We start from the raw sequence: 18,273 nt of genomic DNA, 5'->3' as shown, positions 1-18,273 counted from the left end.
TCCTGTTCTCTCCAGGGCATATGCACTGAAGTGTGTTTATCATGTGTTCTAGGGGGCTGAGTTTTTGAACATTCTGTGTGGGAAGATATTTTATCGGTGGGTGAGGATTTATAACAAACTTTCCCTATATAGGGGAAATGAGAAGTTGTTTTTCTCATTGGATACAAGAGGCCTTTTACCACCCCTGACGCATTGGTTCTAATTTAGGCCAGGTCCTTAGTAACAGAAAGTCATGCTCATTTGGTGGTGACTCATGTCAAATGGGGATGTCATTTTCGTATAGTAGGATCAAGAGCTTTAAGTACAGTGGTAGCTACTGCGGTGAAATTCCAGGCTGTTAGTTCTTTATGCAATGTTCCAAAAGCAAAGGCCTCTAAAAATACTGTCGGGAGGATATTTTTTAAAGGTATAAGCATCTTAGTACTCCAGGGAACGTAAGCTGTCTCTTGGCTCCTTAGCTTAATTTCCAGAGATTAGAGCATCTGTTGTGTACCAATCATGCTTTATATATCATTTCGTACAGCTAGGACTCTCCCACTGAACAAATACAATGTCAGTAATGAAATGGAGAGCAGAATTTTTACTCTGAGGATTGGTATAGAGGATTTGGTGCTTGACTGGGAGGAAAAATAATTTCAATTCTGTTTTATGTACTAATAGTTACCTGCCCTTGGGCAAGTCACATAACCTGCCATAGTTTTCATATCTGTATTTAAAGTAGAATTAATAATCATCCCTGCACTGCATATCACAGATCAGGTGGACTTATGTGTGTATATATATATAAATACATACATGCATATAAAAATGCATTGAGACAATGAATTATTGTATATGTGTGAAATTCCATTAATAGTATAGCTCCCAGCTGAAAAGCTTATATTAATTATAAATTGCTTCTCAATAAGAATGTTGTATCTATTTCTTTTCACTGAGTCTAGTTTTATTTAAACTATTTTCAGAGCTTAAGATGTGGGACCACAGGAGTGGTGACTTTCATCAGAGGCAACATGCTACATGTGGCCTGGGTGGGTGATTCCCAGGTTATGCTTGTGAGAAAGGGTCAAGCTGTTGAACTAATGAAGCCACACAAACCAGACAGAGAGGTAAGTATGGTCTGTTTTAATAGAGCCCATGCTCTAGTTATTACTTTAGATTTTCTAGTTATTGATTAGGATTCACTTACTATTTATTTATTTTTTTTGAGACGGAGTCTCGCTCTGTTGCTCAGGCTGGAGTGCAATGGCGTGATCTTGGCTCACTGCAACCTCTGCCTCCTGGGTTCAGGCGATTCTCCTGCCTCAGCCGCCTGAGTAGCTGGGACTACAGGCTTGCGCCACCATGCCTGACTAATTTTTATATTTTTAGTAGAGACGGGGTTTCACCATGTTGGCCAGGCTGGTCTTGGACTCCTGACCTCAGGTGATCCATCCGCTTCGGCCTCCCGAAGTGTTGGGATTACAGGCGTAAGCCACCGCACCCGGCCAGGATTCCCTTAATTATTACAGTTATTGCTATTACATCAGCAACTGTGCTCACCCTCCAATGGAGAAACAAGGAGAACCTTTTCATGAGCTGATGAGTATTATATCTGTTGTTTACTGTTAAAGTAAAGGAATAAATCCTGAAAACAGTTATTTGCTTCTTTTTATTGCATTGCTGTTTAGGATGAAAAGCAGCGAATTGAGGCCCTTGGAGGTTGCGTAGTCTGGTTTGGTGCCTGGAGGGTGAATGGAAGTCTGTCAGTCTCCAGAGCTATTGGTAGGAAAAACAAATTTTTGTTTCCCCAAACTGTCCTCTTCTAGCTCATTGTCCTGTATTAACTCTGATACAGGGAACCTGAGATGATAATTTATATTACCAGAATGCTCACTATTCTTTAAAATAATAATTGGATGTCTCTTTTAATTGTTTGATTTAGTTAAACCTGTACATTTATATACTTAAATTCCATTATTGAAAGAGAACTGCCAGGGCGCAGTGACTCAGGCCTGTAATCCCAGCACTTTGGGAGGCCGAGGCGGGTGGATCACGAGGTCAGGAGTTTAAGACCAGTCTGGCCAACATAGTGAAACCCCGTCTCTATTAAAAATAGAAAAAATGAGCCGGGCATGGTGGCGGGCACCTGTAATCCCAGCTACTTGGGAGGCTGAGGCAGGAGAATTGCTTGAACGTGGGAGGCGGAGGTTGCAGCTAGTGGAGATCGCACCATTGCACTCCAGCCTGGGTGACCGTGCGAGACTCCGTCTCAAAAAAAACAAAACAAAACAAACAAAAAAGAAAGAGAACCATATCAAGAAATGCAGAATTTCCTAGTTTCTATACATTTTAAATTTTATGGAAGCCTTTAAACATTAGTACACAAATCTGCTTCAAACTACAGTTGGGGCAGGCACAGTGGCTCACACCTGTAATCCCAGCATTGTGGGAGGTTGAAGCGGGCAGACCCCTTGAGCCCAGGAGTTCAAGACCAGCCTGGGCAACATAGTAAGACTTCATCTCTTAAAAAACAACAACAACAACAACAAAGGCAGGGCACAGTGGGTCACGCCTGTAATCCCAGCACTTTGGGAGGCCAAGGCGGGCAGATCATGAGGTCAGGAGATGGAGACCATCCTGGCTAACATGGTGAAACCCCGTCTCTACTAAAAATACAAAACATTAGCTGGGTGTGGTGGCGGACGCCTGTAGTCCCAGCTGCTCAGGAGGCTGAGGCAGGAGAATGGTGTGAACCCGGGAGGCAGAGCGTGCAGTGAGTCGAGATCGCGCCACTGCACCCCAGCCTGGGCGACACAGCGAGACTCCATCTCAAAAAAAAAAAAGCTGGGCATAGTGGCTTGTGCCTGTAATCCTAGTACACAGGAGGCTGAGGTGGAAGGATTGCTTGAGTCCAGGAGTTTGAGGCTGCAGTGAACCAAGATTGTGCCACTGCACTCCAGCCTGGGCCAAGGGAGAAAGATTCTGTCTTAAAAACAAAAAATGACAGTGTTTCTTATTTCACTGCATTTTGGGTCAAATCAGTATTTTCCAGAGAATGGAAGCCTTTCTCCATATTTTATCCACATTTATTTTGTTTATGCCTCTAAATTATTTCAATGAATTTTAAAATGACATAAATAACAGAATAAGTTGATAGGAAAAACATTGTGCTTTTTATATGAAAACTACTTTCTGTATGTGGAATACAGTCATTTGTCAGATAACCCTGGGGTTTCAAAGAACCGTATATCCCTGGGACTTAAATTTTTCAAAAGAAGGGGAAAGTCAATGAAACTCAGTCTAAAACATAGAGATTAAACAGCTAAGTTGGCTGGACAAAATGCAAGGGTGTTAGTTCAAAGAATTAAGCTATTTCTATCTTTGTCTCACTTTGGGCCCTGGGTTTATTATTTTAGGCTTCATGGCTTAGCTTCACTTCCTATTTTTTTAAAAAAGAATAAATCAATATGTATATCTATATGGGTGATATGTACATTACATGTATACTGCAGCTTTTAATCTCTGCTTCCCTAAACAAATGAAGTAATTAGACTTGGTTGAAATCCACATCTAGTCTCAAAATTTAATCATCACCAAAAAATTCCAGAACCTGAAGAAAATCTGAAAGGATTTAGCTTTCACCACTGATTTGAGTTCCTCCCACTCTTTGGGAAGGTGCTGGCAAGCTGTGAAGTGGCCCAAATATGAGCAGAAAGCTGAAAGAGAAATAGAGAGCTAAAAGAGTCTACAAATACCTCCTGAAAAATTGAGAGTTGGCTTGACCTTAGACTGGAGGGAGTTATTTATTAGGAACTCTAGAATAAGGCCAAAAAGGGGAAATTTCTCATTTCTAAAATATACCCTTCTATGGAATTATTATTATTATTCTTGGTGGGGAAAAGTCTTTATCATGCACATTGTAGGTTTAACAGGACCCAACACCCATCAAATGCTATCCTTGACTGAAAATCACTGAACCAGAGGACTATACTATTTGTGGAACCAATTTACATTAATAATCATTATATGGGTGCTTGAGTGGCCAGTGAATTAGGTTGGCAGCTCAAACCAAACACCTGTTTCGCCTGAGCTGACCTGTCTTTGTCAGAGGACTGAGGATCATCTTTAATGCTTGTTACAGAACTAACTTACTAGAGGATACCAGCCTCTTCTTCTAAAAGGTAAAACTAAAGATGGGAAGAATGTCCCTTAATAAGTGACAATCTCAGACAGAAGGCTGGGTGTGGCAGCCAGCACTGTGGGAGGCCAAGGTGGGAGGAGTGCTTGAGCCCGGGATTTTGAGACCAACCTGGGCAACATAGTGAGACCTCATCTCTATTTTAATAATAAAAAATAATCTAAGAATGGATAAGGGAGACTTCATACATGGAGTGACTTTTGAGTTGAATGTGGAGGATAATGTGCTGGGAAGGAAATCCCTACACAGGTAGAGAGCATAAATATACAGGGGTTTGAAAGGGCATGGCATGTTTTAGGAAAAACAACAAGTATAGGTTAGAGCAGAGATGGGAGTGGTAAGAGATTAGCAGTGTTGCCAGACTGCGAAGGGCCTTATGTGCAAGGCTAAGTAGTCTGGACTTTACCAGGTGAATATGCAGAGGGGCCACAGGGTCAGATTTGTATTTATAAAGATATTTGTGTGGAAGCTGGGCTAGAGTAGAAACAGGCGGCTGGGAGACATTCATAGAGTTTGTTACAGAGATGAGGAGAGCTAAAAAGGGATATGGAGGAGGGTATCAATTTAACTGATGAGACGGATTGGTAGGTGGGAAAACCTACTAATCAACAAACAATCTGGCACGCGGGAAAAGGCAGTAACATAAAGGAGCAAGTGTAGATTTAATTTCTTGGGCAGTTTGATGGTGAAGGGGAGAAAGGAAATAGTGTGGTGGTTTAAGGCAAAAGCTGATTCAGGAAAGGGTTCCCTTTTATTGTTTCTATTTTTAGGATGAGGAGATTTTAGATTTAAGCATGTTTGTAGGAAAAGGAAGACAGCAAGTAGAGGAGAAATTGAAGACGAGAGAGTAGAGAAGCTAGAGTCCTAGGGAGACAGGACCAGCTGCACAGGCTCACTGTTAGGACGGGAAAAGGACACTGCTTACCCCGAGAAAATGGTAGCTGATATGGGGGAATCGCTACAGATTAAACAAAGAGAGTGTGTGTGGCAGGAGTGGGAGGGGAATTGAGAAAATTCAAGCCTGATCAACTTGTCTTTGAAGTAGGAAATTAGGCCATTTACCAAAAAACAGTAGCTTAAGTGGATGAGGAAGTTGAAGAATTTGAGAAAGAATTGGAAACCATGAGGAAGTTGAAGAATTTGAGAAAGAATTGGAAACCACATGGAATAAAATAGGGGGCTGCAAAAGGACAAGAAAAAGGACTCCTGGGCAGAGTTCAGCTCTACTCAGGAAAGAAATGATACTTAAAAAATGAAAAGATTTTCAACAGTTTCTCCCCATGAGCCCTTCAGACTTATGATCCAAAGTTGACAGAAGCATGATATGTTTCCTAACATATGGAGAGAGGAGGCTGAAGACAAAAGGATGTTGCCATTTCTACCATGAAATGGATATTCATGCCCTCCTACCAAATTTGGGGGCGAAATGTCATGAATGTGACACCCAACAGTAGAGCAGGTGAAAAGCCAGAACTTTGGCAACATTTTCTCTGTGCAAATCTTTGTATGTTCTGTTCCAAACTAACAGTTGCAGTAGTCTTTTAATTGAAGCACTAAAACAAGATTTTTGGGAACAGTGTGACTCAGATCACATTTATTTTTAGAGGTGGAATTCAGAAAATAATAATGATGATAATCATATAGTCAGGTAGAGTAGGGGATGGGAACTTTAGTAAATTGATGAAGGACACTGAATCCATGTTGGATTTTATTTATTTTTAAATATCTCTTTTAAATTTTTGCATTTTCTGCTTAAATAGATTGAGTTTTGATGAGCTCTAACAGGCTATGGAGGCACCATAGCATAGAAGTGAAGTTGACTAAATCAAAAGCATACTTGGGAAAGATGGTCTTTTTTTTTTTTTTTTTGAGACGGAGTCTTGCTCTGTCGCCCAGGCTGGAGTGCAGTGGTGCAATCTCGGCTCACTGCAAGCTCCGCCTCCCGGGTTTACGCCATTCTCCTGCCTCAGCCTCCCGAGTAGCTGGGACTACAGGCGCCCGCCACCTCGCCCGGCTAGTTTTTTGTATTTTTTTTTAGTAGAGACGGGGTTTCACTGTGTTAGCCAGGATGGTCTCGATCTCCTGACCTCGTGATCCGCCCGTCTCGGCCTCCCAAAGTGCTGGGATTACAGGCTTGAGCCACCGCGCCCGGCCTTGGAAAGATGGTCTTGACTCCTGTAAGAAATAATCAATGAGGGCTGGGCACGGTGGCTCATGCCTCTAATCCCAGCACTTTGGGAGGCCGAGGTGGACAGATCACAAGGTCAGGAGTTCAAGACCAGCCTGACCAACATGGTGAAACCCCTTGTCTACTAAAAATACAAAAATTAGCTGGGCATGGTGGTGCGTGCCTGTAATCCCAGCTACTTGGGAGGCTGAGGCAGGAGAATCGCTTGAATCCAGGAGGTGGAGGTTGCAGTGAGCTGAGATCGCACCACTGCATTCCAGCCTGGGTGACACAGCGAGACTCCGTCTCAAAATAAAAAAATAAAAATAATGAATGAATGAATGGAGAAGAGCCTAGATATGAGTAAGATGAGAGGGTTATATGTTTGTGAATGGAAGGAGTGAAATGAACGTTTATAACATCGAAGACTAATTTCTTACCTCATAGATATATTAACCCAGGTAATTATATTAAGTAATTATTTGTTGCTCTGTGTATCTAATCACGCAACCTGCTGGATAGGGCATGTGCCCACACTGGTTCTAGCAGAGTTATCCATAGAGTTCCTAATGAGCTTTCTAGCCTATTTGAGGATTAAACAGAAATGTAAAATGTTGGAAAGAAACTTTTTTTTTTTTGAGACAGTCTCCCTCTGTCGTCCAGGCTGGAGTGCAATGGCGCAATCTGGGCTCACTGCAACCTCTGCCTCCTGGGTTCAAACGATTCTCTTGCCTCAGCCTCTTGAGTAGTTGGGACTTCACATGCACGCCACCAGGCCTGACTAATTTTTGTATTTTTAGTAGAGACAAGGTTTCACTATGATGGCCAGACTGGCTTCGGACTCCCGACCTCAAGTATCCTCCCGCCTTGGCCTCCCAAAGTGCTGGGATTACAGGCGTGAGCCACTGTGCCTGGCCAACTTTCTTGGGTCAGAGAACCCATACCAGATACTAGAAATAATGAATATATAGTCAGATCACTCAAGTGAGTTTATCTTCATTTTAATCTTCCCTGAGTCAAAAAGTTTGGTTTTAGTGCAATGGAAAGGATAGTAATTGATGAGAGTTGTGTAGGTGACAAATAGAAGAGCTAGGATCTGGACCCAGGCAGTCTGACTCTAGTGCTGGTGTCGTTAACCACTAAGCAGTATGCCACTGCTGTACAGTAAAGCCCTTTGCAAATATCTGGAGTTTAGTTCTTGTTTTTATAATACTATGTAATGATGATTTATGATACCCTACTGTAGGAATTATTGCTCAGTACCCTGTGTTGTTTTGTTTTTATTTTTTGTAAAGAAGTGAATGAGAGGCCAGATGCGGTGACTCACGCCTGTAATCCCAGCACTTTGGGAGGCCAACGCAGGCAGATCAACTGAGATCAGGAGTTCGAGACCAGCCTGGCCAATATGGCGAAACCCCGTCTCTACTAAAAATACAAAAATTAGCCAGGTGTGGTGGTATACACCTGTAATCCCAGCTACCCAGGAGGCTGAGGCAGGAGAACTGCTGGAACCTGGGAGGCAGAGGCTGCAGTGAGCCAAGATTGTGCCACTGCACTCCAGCCTGGGCAACAGAGCAAGACTCTGTCTCAAAAAAAAAAAAAAAAAAAAAGAAGTGAATGAGAGCCGGGTGTGGTGGCTCATGCCCGTAATTCCAGCACTTTGGGAGGCCAAGGTGGGCAGATGGATCATTTGAGGCCAGGAGTTCAAGACCAGCCTGGGCAAGATAGCGTGATCCTATCTCTACAAAAAAAAAGAAAAATTAGCTGGGCGTGGTGGTGTGCGCCTGTAGTCCCAGCTACTTGGGAGGCTGAAGTAGGTGGATCACCTGAGCCTGGAAGATTGAGGCTGCAGTGAGCCCTGATTGCGCCGCTGCACTCCGGCCTGGGTGACAGAGTAAGACCCTGCCTCAAAAAAAAAAAAAAAAAAAAGTGAATGAGAGTCCCTTGTTGTAGTCATAAGCTATTTAGTTACCTCATAGGCTAAGGACTCTTTGGCTATGCTCTCACAAAGTACCTAAAGGAATGTAATCAATGTAAAGAAGGAATAGATTTGGAAGTGCTGTGGATGTGAAAATCCTAAATGATCAATTATCTCAGTAGTCTGGTGATAGAAACTTAGTTTAGTGTGGGCCCAAGGTCTGCAGTCTCGCTCCTACCCCAAGCACCCTACTCTCCAACTGCACATTACTCCCTAACAGTTACCTCTGCCTTTGCTTATCCTGTTCCCTCAATTGAGACAACTTCTCTGCCTGGTGACAACTAACTTACCCTTCAGGACCAGCTCAGATGTCATTCTGTAACAGGACGAGCTAAGCAAGAAAAGGAAGACAGAAAGGCCCAGAAAGACCTTGAATTCTCACAGTTGTTAATAAGCGGGGAAATGCACAATAACAATAAAGACAGAAGTGGGGTGATGATCAGAGCCAGATGAAGAATATGGCAATCTCTAAATATAAGAGAAAAAATGGTCATACATTTTGTCTGTTCTTTAGAAGTTACGGGTAAAAAGCACCATTAAAAAATAGAAAGTCAAGTGGGTTGGGAATCAGGGAAACTGCATTCAGCTCCCATGTGTGAGGCCTTGGTCAGCCACAAAACTCTTCCTGGCTTAAGGGAGTTAAGACTTGATTTATATAATCTCGTGTAACTCAAATCTTCCTTTGTGCTCGCAGCATGAAGCTATTTATTGATTTCTAAACAAGAATAGAACAAAAATGATTTAATGAAGAGAATGATCAGAGCTTTGGTTTGTTTCTTTCAATGTGGACTTGTTTTCAAATTTCAACTAAATCAAAACCACCTGCAAAAGAACATATCCACTAAATCAACCATGTTTTCCTACATAGTGTACTGAATTTTTCAGTACAGCAACAAACTTAGATCTGACATTGTTGTTACACTCAGCTAAGCCTAAATCATAGCCAGAGGAGCAGATTCAGAGTCTAAGCTAGGTAAGGACTTATGCCCAGTAACTTAGCAATTATTTAACTGGGAGTAAGGAGTAAGCAGATCTGATTACCAGAGAATTTAAGTATTTTGTCAAAAACTATTTTATAAATTCTTTCCAGTCAATTCAGTTCACAATCCAGTAAGTTGTGATCAGAGTCATGGCATTGGTCATAAACATTCTTAGCATGCAAGGTAAAGCAAAGGCTAATGATGCTCCTACACTCTGCTTCCCGCAGGAGATGCTGAACATAAGCCATATATCTGTGGGGATGCAGATTCTGCCTCCACTGTTCTGGATGGGACCGAAGACTACCTCATTCTGGCCTGTGATGGCTTCTATGACACCGTGAACCCTGATGAGGCAGTGAAAGTTGTGTCCGACCACCTGAAAGAGAATAACGGAGACAGCAGCATGGTTGCCCACAAGTTAGTGGCATCAGCTCGTGATGCTGGGTCAAGTGATAACATCACGGTTATTGTGGTATTCCTGAGGGACATGAACAAAGCTGTAAATGTTAGTGAGGAATCAGATTGGACAGAGAACTCTTTTCAAGGAGGGCAAGAAGATGGTGGGGATGATAAGGAGAATCATGGAGAGTGCAAACGCCCTTGGCCTCAGCACCAGTGCTCAGCACCAGCCGATCTAGGCTATGATGGGCGTGTGGATTCATTCACTGATAGAACTAGTCTGAGCCCAGGGTCCCAAATCAACGTGCTGGAAGACCCAGGCTACCTAGATCTCACACAAATAGAAGCAAGCAAACCTCACAGTGCCCAGTTTTTGCCACCAGTTGAAATGTTTGGTCCTGGTGCACCAAAGAAAGCCAATCTTATTAATGAGTTAATGATGGAGAAAAAATCAGTTCAGTCATCATTGCCTGAATGGAGTGGTGCTGGAGAGTTTCCCGCTGCTTTCAATTTGGGTTCAACAGGGGAGCAGATATACAGAATGGAGCGCTTGTCTCTTGTCTGTTCAGGGTTGGAAAATGAACAGTTCAAATTCCCGGGAAACAGAGTTTCTAGATTGTCTCATTTACGCCACCACTACTCAAAGAAGTGGCACAGATTCAGGTTTAATCCAAAGTTTTATTCATTTCTCTCTGCTCAAGAGCCTTCCCACAAAATAGGCACTAGCCTGTCCTCACTTACTGGAAGTGGGAAGAGAAATAGGATAAGAAGTTCTCTGCCATGGAGGCAAAATAGTTGGAAAGGGTACAGTGAAAACATGAGGAAGCTCAGAAAGACTCATGATATTCCATGCCCAGATCTTCCTTGGAGCTATAAAATAGAGTAATTTTTCTTTCAAGTAGGTTAGCTAGCTCTCCCCCAATAAAAACACCACTATCAGAGTAGAAACAAGGTAGACATTTCTAAAACATATGTGCTTCATTATGAATCCATGGATGGCTCAATTCTTCAATGTAAATAGATCTCTAGGAAACTCAAAGTACAGTGTTTTCAATCTAAAAAAAAGTATTGGCAGTTTCACTTGCAAAATTACACAACTGGTCCCTGTGATGTGTCTCGACACCTATATACAACCCCCTTCCCACCATCCCTTCATGTCACTAGTGGAGGCTTTCGAGTTAGTTATTTCAGTCAGGATATACAGTGTTGAAATCTCAATGTGGTTGAAATCTGGTCTGATGTGCCTAATATGTCTATGGAAAATTTAATGCTAAATTAAATTTGGTTGGGAAATGTCCCTCAAAATCCTGGGCACTATGAAGGAACCCCCTGCCCCCTAACCTTTTTGGGTAGGTAGAAGACTAAAAGCCATATGGATTTTAACTGACAATAATGAAAGTGGTAAATCAGTGTAAAAGTGTCATATTCTCAGACTTGTGAGGTGGTTTATAGTCAGAAAGATTTATGGATTTTTTTCCTATAACATAAAAGACTATGAACTTTTTTTTAATTAAAAAATATTTCCTAGGGCTGTAGTTACTTGGGAGTTTCATAACCTGTTATGGTGCTTTTGGTGGAATTTTTATTATTTAGCATTTTAGGAGACCGCTGTCAACTGGTTTTAATCTATGATGCTAATATGTTTTCCACTGTACCCTCATCTCAGGAATAAAACTGATTTAACGGAGATGATGTCAGGTACAAATACACTATAGAGTCAAAATGCCATTTACAAAGAAAATCAAAAGCATTTCTGTATTTTGACTTTTTTTAGTTCAGACAGCAAAGGCATGTAGCACTATAAAATAAAAAGTGATTTTAGAGAATGAGAAATGCTACTTTTATCTTCTCTAAAAGTATTTCCCCCAAGGGAGTGAAGTAATCGGCATGGAGGAGGCTGAAAGTATTGCCTAAAGTGAGCCCAGAAGCCACTGAGAATGCAGATGACTGACAGCCAGGTCTGTTTAGTTGTAACTGGAAGACACATCAGTGTCCTGCTTACATGTAGCTTCAGACCGCAGAGAGGACACGTGCTTCTCATTTCAATATTGTATTTGATATTGAAACTGTCTTTTTGCTACTTCTGCAGTTTCAAGCTAGGAGCATGTTGTCAACTAAAGACAACAAATAAACTATCAAGATTCATTCATTCAGTGAAGCAGCCTCTGATCCTCTGAGAGTCACGAATATCTTGGTGTTACCCTGCCCTAGTCAACTGCAGACCAGCCCGGCCAATGCCCACGGGTGGCACCTCTGGAGTGCTCACTCACAAGGGTGAGTGCTCTCGCTAAGAAGTGTCCCCCACCTAATCATGTGTTTATAGGATAGGACACGCTCCCCAGGCCCATAACAGAACTAAAATCCCTGAATTTTAAACACATAGATGACTGGCATATTTTGGGTACCAGTAGAGCTATATCAAATAGACAAAAACAGTTTCACTTTAGCAATGATCACATTGTTAATCTACAGATTTTATTTTTAAAAATTCGGATGTAAGTAGAGACTTTCAGTATTTGTTTTCTCTTGATTTTGAAGTCATTTCTTCTTCTCAAGTCTGTGACAAATGGTTGAAAAGGAGTCAACATGGCCCCAACTATAGCACTGGAACCTTCATCATTCTGAGGCTTTGCCCCACACATGGTCCTCACTCATAGCTGTCACTTTCTGAAGCCTGAATCTTGTTAACCCATCAGGTGCAGTGTCAGTTTCAAATCAAATTATCTAAGAAAACAAGAAAACAGAGGCAGCAGACTATTGGTACACATTATAGTCCAAAGTGCTTAGTGAAGTAAAAAAAAAAGCTTTTTAAAATTTCGATTGTTGTCTATTGGTAATGCTTTTGATCAGAATAAAGAAGGTAAAGGGGAAAAGTTTCACATGCTAGGCTTTCTCAGTGGGGAAAAATATGGCTGGGTAAAACTGGGACAAACACAGACCCATTTTTAAAGGTGTGGATTTTGTAGGTCCGACTACACAGCAGTGTTAACTCATTTCTCATGCCATTAGCTCTCTAGAAAATAAAGCAAAGTAGTTCTAGTGTGGTCGTTATAAACCAATATTGTAAAAAATAGCAACTATTCATTTGTTCACAACATGCATATTTATAGAGTAGTTAGGTACCATTTGTAAGGTAAATCCTTTAAAATTCTATAATACATACTAAAATAGTGGTTATTGGTCTGATATATGCTGCTCTTGGTTCTACAAACTAGATAAAAAGCAGTGCTTTGTGAAATGCAGTGTTGTATCTTAACGCCACTGGTGATAGGAAGTAGTTCCCTTCAGTTCAAATCCTGTGCCCTTATTTGCTGCTTGCTGACGTAAGCAATAAGTAACCCTCTAACTAATGGTATCTACATATTTCTGTAACTTGTATTTAATGATGGTGTATCTGGTGATTGTAAAAATATTAGACAGATATAAAAGTATCTATATAATATATATAAACTGTTAATGCTGAGGTATAGTCTGTGAATTATGTGTTTTGTATTTTTATTCATTGTGTAATTTAGTGGTGGTGAAAGTTCTACACTCAATCCTTAAAGAGTGGCAGTATCACTTTTTCAATTTAACATGGTCTGCATCAATCTGTTTGCCTGCTAAACAAGTTTTGTTAGAATAGGAAATAGTAAAATAAATCCAAACAAGAGTGTAGTACTGGTTAGGGAAACAGACTTCAGGTCACCAACTGAAGTCATTACAAACTCCTTGTACATTCACTGTGAGTTTCAAAGGGACTCGGTCCCCAATTTAAAGGTTTCCTTTGTTCAATTTCTAGATGTGTACTTCTGAGGGATATGAGGTTAGGCAACATTACAGCAACACACACTGGGGCTACTAATCCCATTTAGGTCTGTTCTAAAGAGGATGGGTAGAAACTCTTATGTATATACCTTTTCTTTACCTAGAAGTGCCATCCATTGTCCTTGAATTATTATGATTAAAGTTACTGTTGCATTTAGGAGGCTCCTTGAAAGTAACACCTTTTCCAAGGACAATGGCAACAATGTCAATGTCAACACTGAGTCTAATTTTGACCACATTTATAGTGGTATAGTGTCAATACTGCATTTTCATGACAACCACACTCCACTGTTGAACACTGTGCCATGAGAAGTGCAACATCCAGTGGGCAGATGAAAATGATGCATGGCCAAGTTCAGTGTTTACAGATAAAACTGCTATGGTTCAAGTACTTCCTTCCCCATCAAATCCTTGCTAAGGCTTTGTGGGAAAATGATCTAAATTATTGTTTTAATTTTTAAACCTAATTTATTCACTCAGTGAACATTCTTAACTAAGCAAGGCTATAAAAGGGAATACTATAGTTTTGTCCATACTTTGATACAATTTTTCTTTGAATCGTACGTTAGCAAAAGAAATTTTTTTCACCTTTGAAAATCACGTGATGTTAAAGGACAAATGCCCACTCTTCTATTCTGATCTGCAAATAGCTTAAATGTCTCTTGCAAAACAAAGTAAGATACTGCCAGTATTATAACACAATGATTTTCCAGACAAATGGTATGGTGTTGAAAAACAATTGTTACCTCCCGTAGCAGCATTTTATCTTCTATTTTGAAGACTATTTATTGTACTAATTAGAAAACATGAAATAGGACAGGGAACTCCAGACTGACACAGCAGTTGTTTTTGAAAAGGAAATAAACTTTGATGAAGTAGATAATCCAGATACATCATTGTAAACTCTTACTCTAGGTGCTCTTTGGTGAGAGACAGGCTTTGTTCTCTTGTTCATAACATTTCTCTGCAAAGAATTCTCTATGGAGTGAAGCGAATGAAGTGAATTATTTCTTACCAAGTAAATTTATCAATTCACAGATCTGCTCTACAACTCACTTTTGAGTTCAGTTGTAGTCATGAGTGATCCTTCATATTTTATTAAAACTGTTCATTCAGGTAAGAAGTATGTTGAAATTTTGCCAATTATCTTAATAAAACCCAGCAATTTAAAACCACTAGTCATTTGTCTTTTTATTTAAAGGAAAGGTAAGTTATTTAGTGTTTAAATTTGTGCAGATTCCTTCAGAACTGGGAAATAAAATCCTTGGATGGACGTTTTCTTAAGCTTGGAACATTTAAAAAGATTTGCTAAATGCTGCTGTAACATTATTTTACCCCAGAAGAGAGGTATTTAGCCTTATACATATTCTCTTCATTAGCTGAAATGCGAGGAGAGGGAGTGGTGTTAGAATCCTAAAAGAGAAGAGGAACTGGATCTGCCAAGGACTAAGCGGTGGGTCATCAAATCTCCCAACTACTTCATTCTTAGAACTCTGCATCTAACCAAGCTTTCCCCTTTCGCATAGCCTCTTTGAGTTTCAAGCTAGAAGAAAGTAAGGAAATAACCAGGTGAGCTGTGGTGGAAAGCCTCCCAAGGATTGCTGATGGGTGAGTAAAGGAGATAGAGTCAAAAAGGAGCATGTGGGGAAGGGAAGTCACTTACGACACCTGCATCTGAAGGGAGGGAACTGACCTTACAAACGAGTCGACCTTGTCAATACACTGCACTGTTCTCCTCCTCTCTACCAGTAAGGCCTTTACAATTAATTTTACATAGTTTCAAAAATCTTCAATTCCTAATTCCCTAAATTCATTTAGTCCTTGGCATGACTTTATATAGAACCAAATGAAGCAACAATTGAGGAAAAAATAAAAGGTGAAGTTTTGAAAGAATGACATATTTGAAGGGGTTTACTAAAGCAGGGAATGACAGAAAAAGAACATTTTGATTAATAAGTGTTACATTTGAAAAAATTCCCTAAAATATAGTATTACTTAGATCAAAAGGAACACCTCTTTCTGTTTTTTTTTGTTTTTGTTTTTGTTTTTTTTTTGAGACGGAGTCTCACGCTGTTGCCCAGGCTGGAGTGCAGTGGCGCGATCTCGGCTCACTGCAAGCTCCGCCTCCCGGGTTCCCGCCATTCTCCTGCCTCAGTCTCCCGAGTATCTGGGACTACAGGCGCCCGCCACCGCGCCCGGCTCATGGTAGAGGCGGGGTTTTCACCGTGTCGGCCAGGCTGGTGTCGAACTCCTGACTTCAGGTGATCCACCCGCCCACCTTGGCCTCCCAAAGTGCATCATTTTCTTTATCATTGCAAGGTTCCATCTGTTTTTTTTTTTGTTTTTTTTTTTGAGACAAAAGTCCTGCTCTGTCACCCTGGCTAGAGTGCAGTGGTGCAATCTCAGCTCACTGCAACCTCTGCCTCCCAGGTTCAAGCAATTCTTGTGCCTCAGTCTCCCAAGATGCTGGGATTACAGGCGCGGGCTACCACGCCTGGCTTTTGTATTTTTAGTAGAGACCGGGTTTTGCCATGTTGGCCAGACTGGTCTTGAACACCTGACCTCAAGTGATCTGCCTGCCTTGGCCTCCCAAAGTGCTGGGATTTACAGGCCTGAGCCACCATGCCCGGCCCCATCTGTCATCTTAACAGCAATTAGTAAAGAACACTTTTTCTATTATGCTTTAGGGAACCTCCCTTTGCTTGGCCTAGGAATAACCTTATGGAAGATCCCTTATTTACATTTCAAATGTCACATTCTTTTCTGAGAGCCCCAACTGTTGGCTTTAGGAAGAAGCGCTCTTCCCTGGGCAGTTGGTTGAGCCTGCCTCGCCTCTTATGCTGAGCTGTAGGATGCTGCCCCAGTCGTGCAACCTCCAGATGAGGGGTGTCCTCTCCTCATTGTGCAAACAAGGGCCCTCACACACAGGTTCTATTTGATTTTTATAATCTTGCTTTAGGACCAGGGAAACAAATGTGAAAAACTGTCAAGAATGATACACATTTGGAGAAGCCATTTTCCAAATGAGTAACTGGAGTTTAACTAAAGATGAAAAAGTTGTCCCTGCTAGTCATTACATTGAGTAGTATGACAGCTACAGGATTAGGGGTGGCCAGTTAAGCCAAATCGAATTGCTATGGGCTCACCAGGTCAAATGAAACCCAGTGGGAGGTGAGCCTATGGAGCAGTCTTTCCCAAATGCACACCAGGAGACACTGACTGACCTGAAGGTCTCGGGCAAGGACTCTGGCCAGCAGGGTCGGCAGAGCGGGAAGGGAGACTCCTGGTCAACATGCCAGCCAGAGAAAAGGATTTTAGAAAGAGAGCAGCCCGTACAGTTGATGTCCCAAACTACACTGTGGTTAATCTTATCATCTGCTCTTAAGCATCCCTAGGCAGAGTTCTAAAACTTCTATAAATCTAGACTATGAAGGCATGTATTGGTAGATGTGAGAATGAGAGGTAGAATGAGGAGAAATCTAAAAATAGTACCACATAAAGATTCAAATGAATATGCAAAAAAGAAAATAGCTCTTGGGGTTTTCTATTTCCCAAATTTCTCTCATCTTATCACCTTTATAATTTAAACATTAAAAAATTTAGATAAAAAATTAAAAATGGCTCATGATTTTCTGAATTCTGATTTTAGAATTACACTCATGTTTTACATTCAATAAAATATGTATTTTACATATATATATATATATCACAGCACTTCCAGCTTCCACTCTGGGATGTAGGGGTAGAAGGAGCATTTCTTCCACTCTTACAATGCAAATAAGCCAGATGAATTATAAATTAGGACTTTTTTTCGAATCCATTGGAAAGTTGAGGTTGCAGAGTAACCAAATGGCCCCAAACGGAGAGGGGCAGTTGCCTGCAAGGGGAGAGAAGACATTAGCACTAGTTTCGGTAGGGTCATTGTAAACAGACACTGAAAAGAACAGCCTTCCTAAAAGTGATGATTAGTGAAGGCAGAATATGGGCTGCAAGAGTGTGAAGACTCAGGGGCCTGCAGAAACTGAGGGAGTCGCCCTATCTTCCAGGCTTTTTCTTCACAATCTCTACCAGGGGCTCAGAGAAAACACTGGAAAGAGCCCTAAGAAGTGTCAGCTGTGACGCACACACCCAGGGAAGTATACAGCGGCCTTGGTCATGGGTAAAGGAACTTACCGTACGCTTTCTCTCATCTCACAGAACAAAAGCATTCTATGAGGGAAAAGGGGCACAAATACTGTTGCCATCTGGACACTGGTGAAAAGTCACTGTGGCAGAGGGAAGAAAAGCCCCATCCCGGAGGAGGGGGCAGAAATACCACTGGTGGTGATGGTGAGGACACACCTCATCTGGAGGATGCGTGGCTGGGGCAGTAATTAGCTGGGAGGGGGCAAGTAAACGGAGACCCTCCCAAACCTAAGGACACAGTGCCTAAAACTGCAACTTAATCCAAGAACGCCAGCCCCTCCCCAGCCCCCGTTACACTTCAAGTAACAGCAGAGTATTTCCAGGAGAAGGACAGCAGAGCAACGGAAGCACAGAGAGAGACCCTCTCAGAGACACAGCACAAAGCTTCTGAGCCTGGAAACTCAGGGTCAGAAACACAGTGCTCTGGTATCCAACCCCAATCAGAAATACAACGTATCATCACAGGAACTCGAGACCACTAAGGAAAATCACAGCAAATCCAATCTTGAACCGTGCACAACTCCTAACTACTATTAGGTTGGAACAAAAGTAATTTTGGTTCTTGCCATTAAAAAATGCG

The 18,273-nt window shown here is 41.5% G+C and overlaps 2 protein-coding genes across 13 annotated transcripts in view; one reads left to right on the top strand and one right to left on the bottom strand.

Moving 5' to 3' along the window:
- The window catches only part of PPM1E (protein phosphatase, Mg2+/Mn2+ dependent 1E), a 230,065-nt gene extending 215,385 nt beyond the window's left edge, over positions 1–14,680 (top strand). The window contains exons 5-7 of the mRNA XM_015119127.3: positions 963–1,106; positions 1,668–1,761; positions 9,530–14,680. Coding sequence (XP_014974613.3) covers positions 963–1,106; positions 1,668–1,761; positions 9,530–10,587 — 1,296 coding nt within the window. The 3' untranslated portion in view covers positions 10,588–14,680. The remainder of the gene's footprint in view (positions 1–962; positions 1,107–1,667; positions 1,762–9,529) is intronic.
- The window catches only part of TRIM37 (tripartite motif containing 37), a 125,004-nt gene continuing 118,885 nt past the window's right edge, over positions 12,155–18,273 (bottom strand). For all 12 annotated transcript variants that reach the window (XM_015119114.3, XM_077968953.1, XM_077968952.1 and 9 more), the window contains one exon: positions 12,155–12,425. In XM_015119114.3, coding sequence (XP_014974600.2) covers positions 12,422–12,425 — 4 coding nt within the window. In that variant the 3' untranslated portion in view covers positions 12,155–12,421. The remainder of the gene's footprint in view (positions 12,426–18,273) is intronic.

Source organism: Macaca mulatta, chromosome 16 (genome assembly GCF_049350105.2).
Source record: "Macaca mulatta isolate MMU2019108-1 chromosome 16, T2T-MMU8v2.0, whole genome shotgun sequence".
NCBI lineage: Eukaryota > Metazoa > Chordata > Mammalia > Primates > Cercopithecidae > Macaca > Macaca mulatta.
The sequence above is the reverse complement of the archived record's forward strand: the minus strand, read 5'-3'. Positions and strand labels throughout refer to the sequence as shown.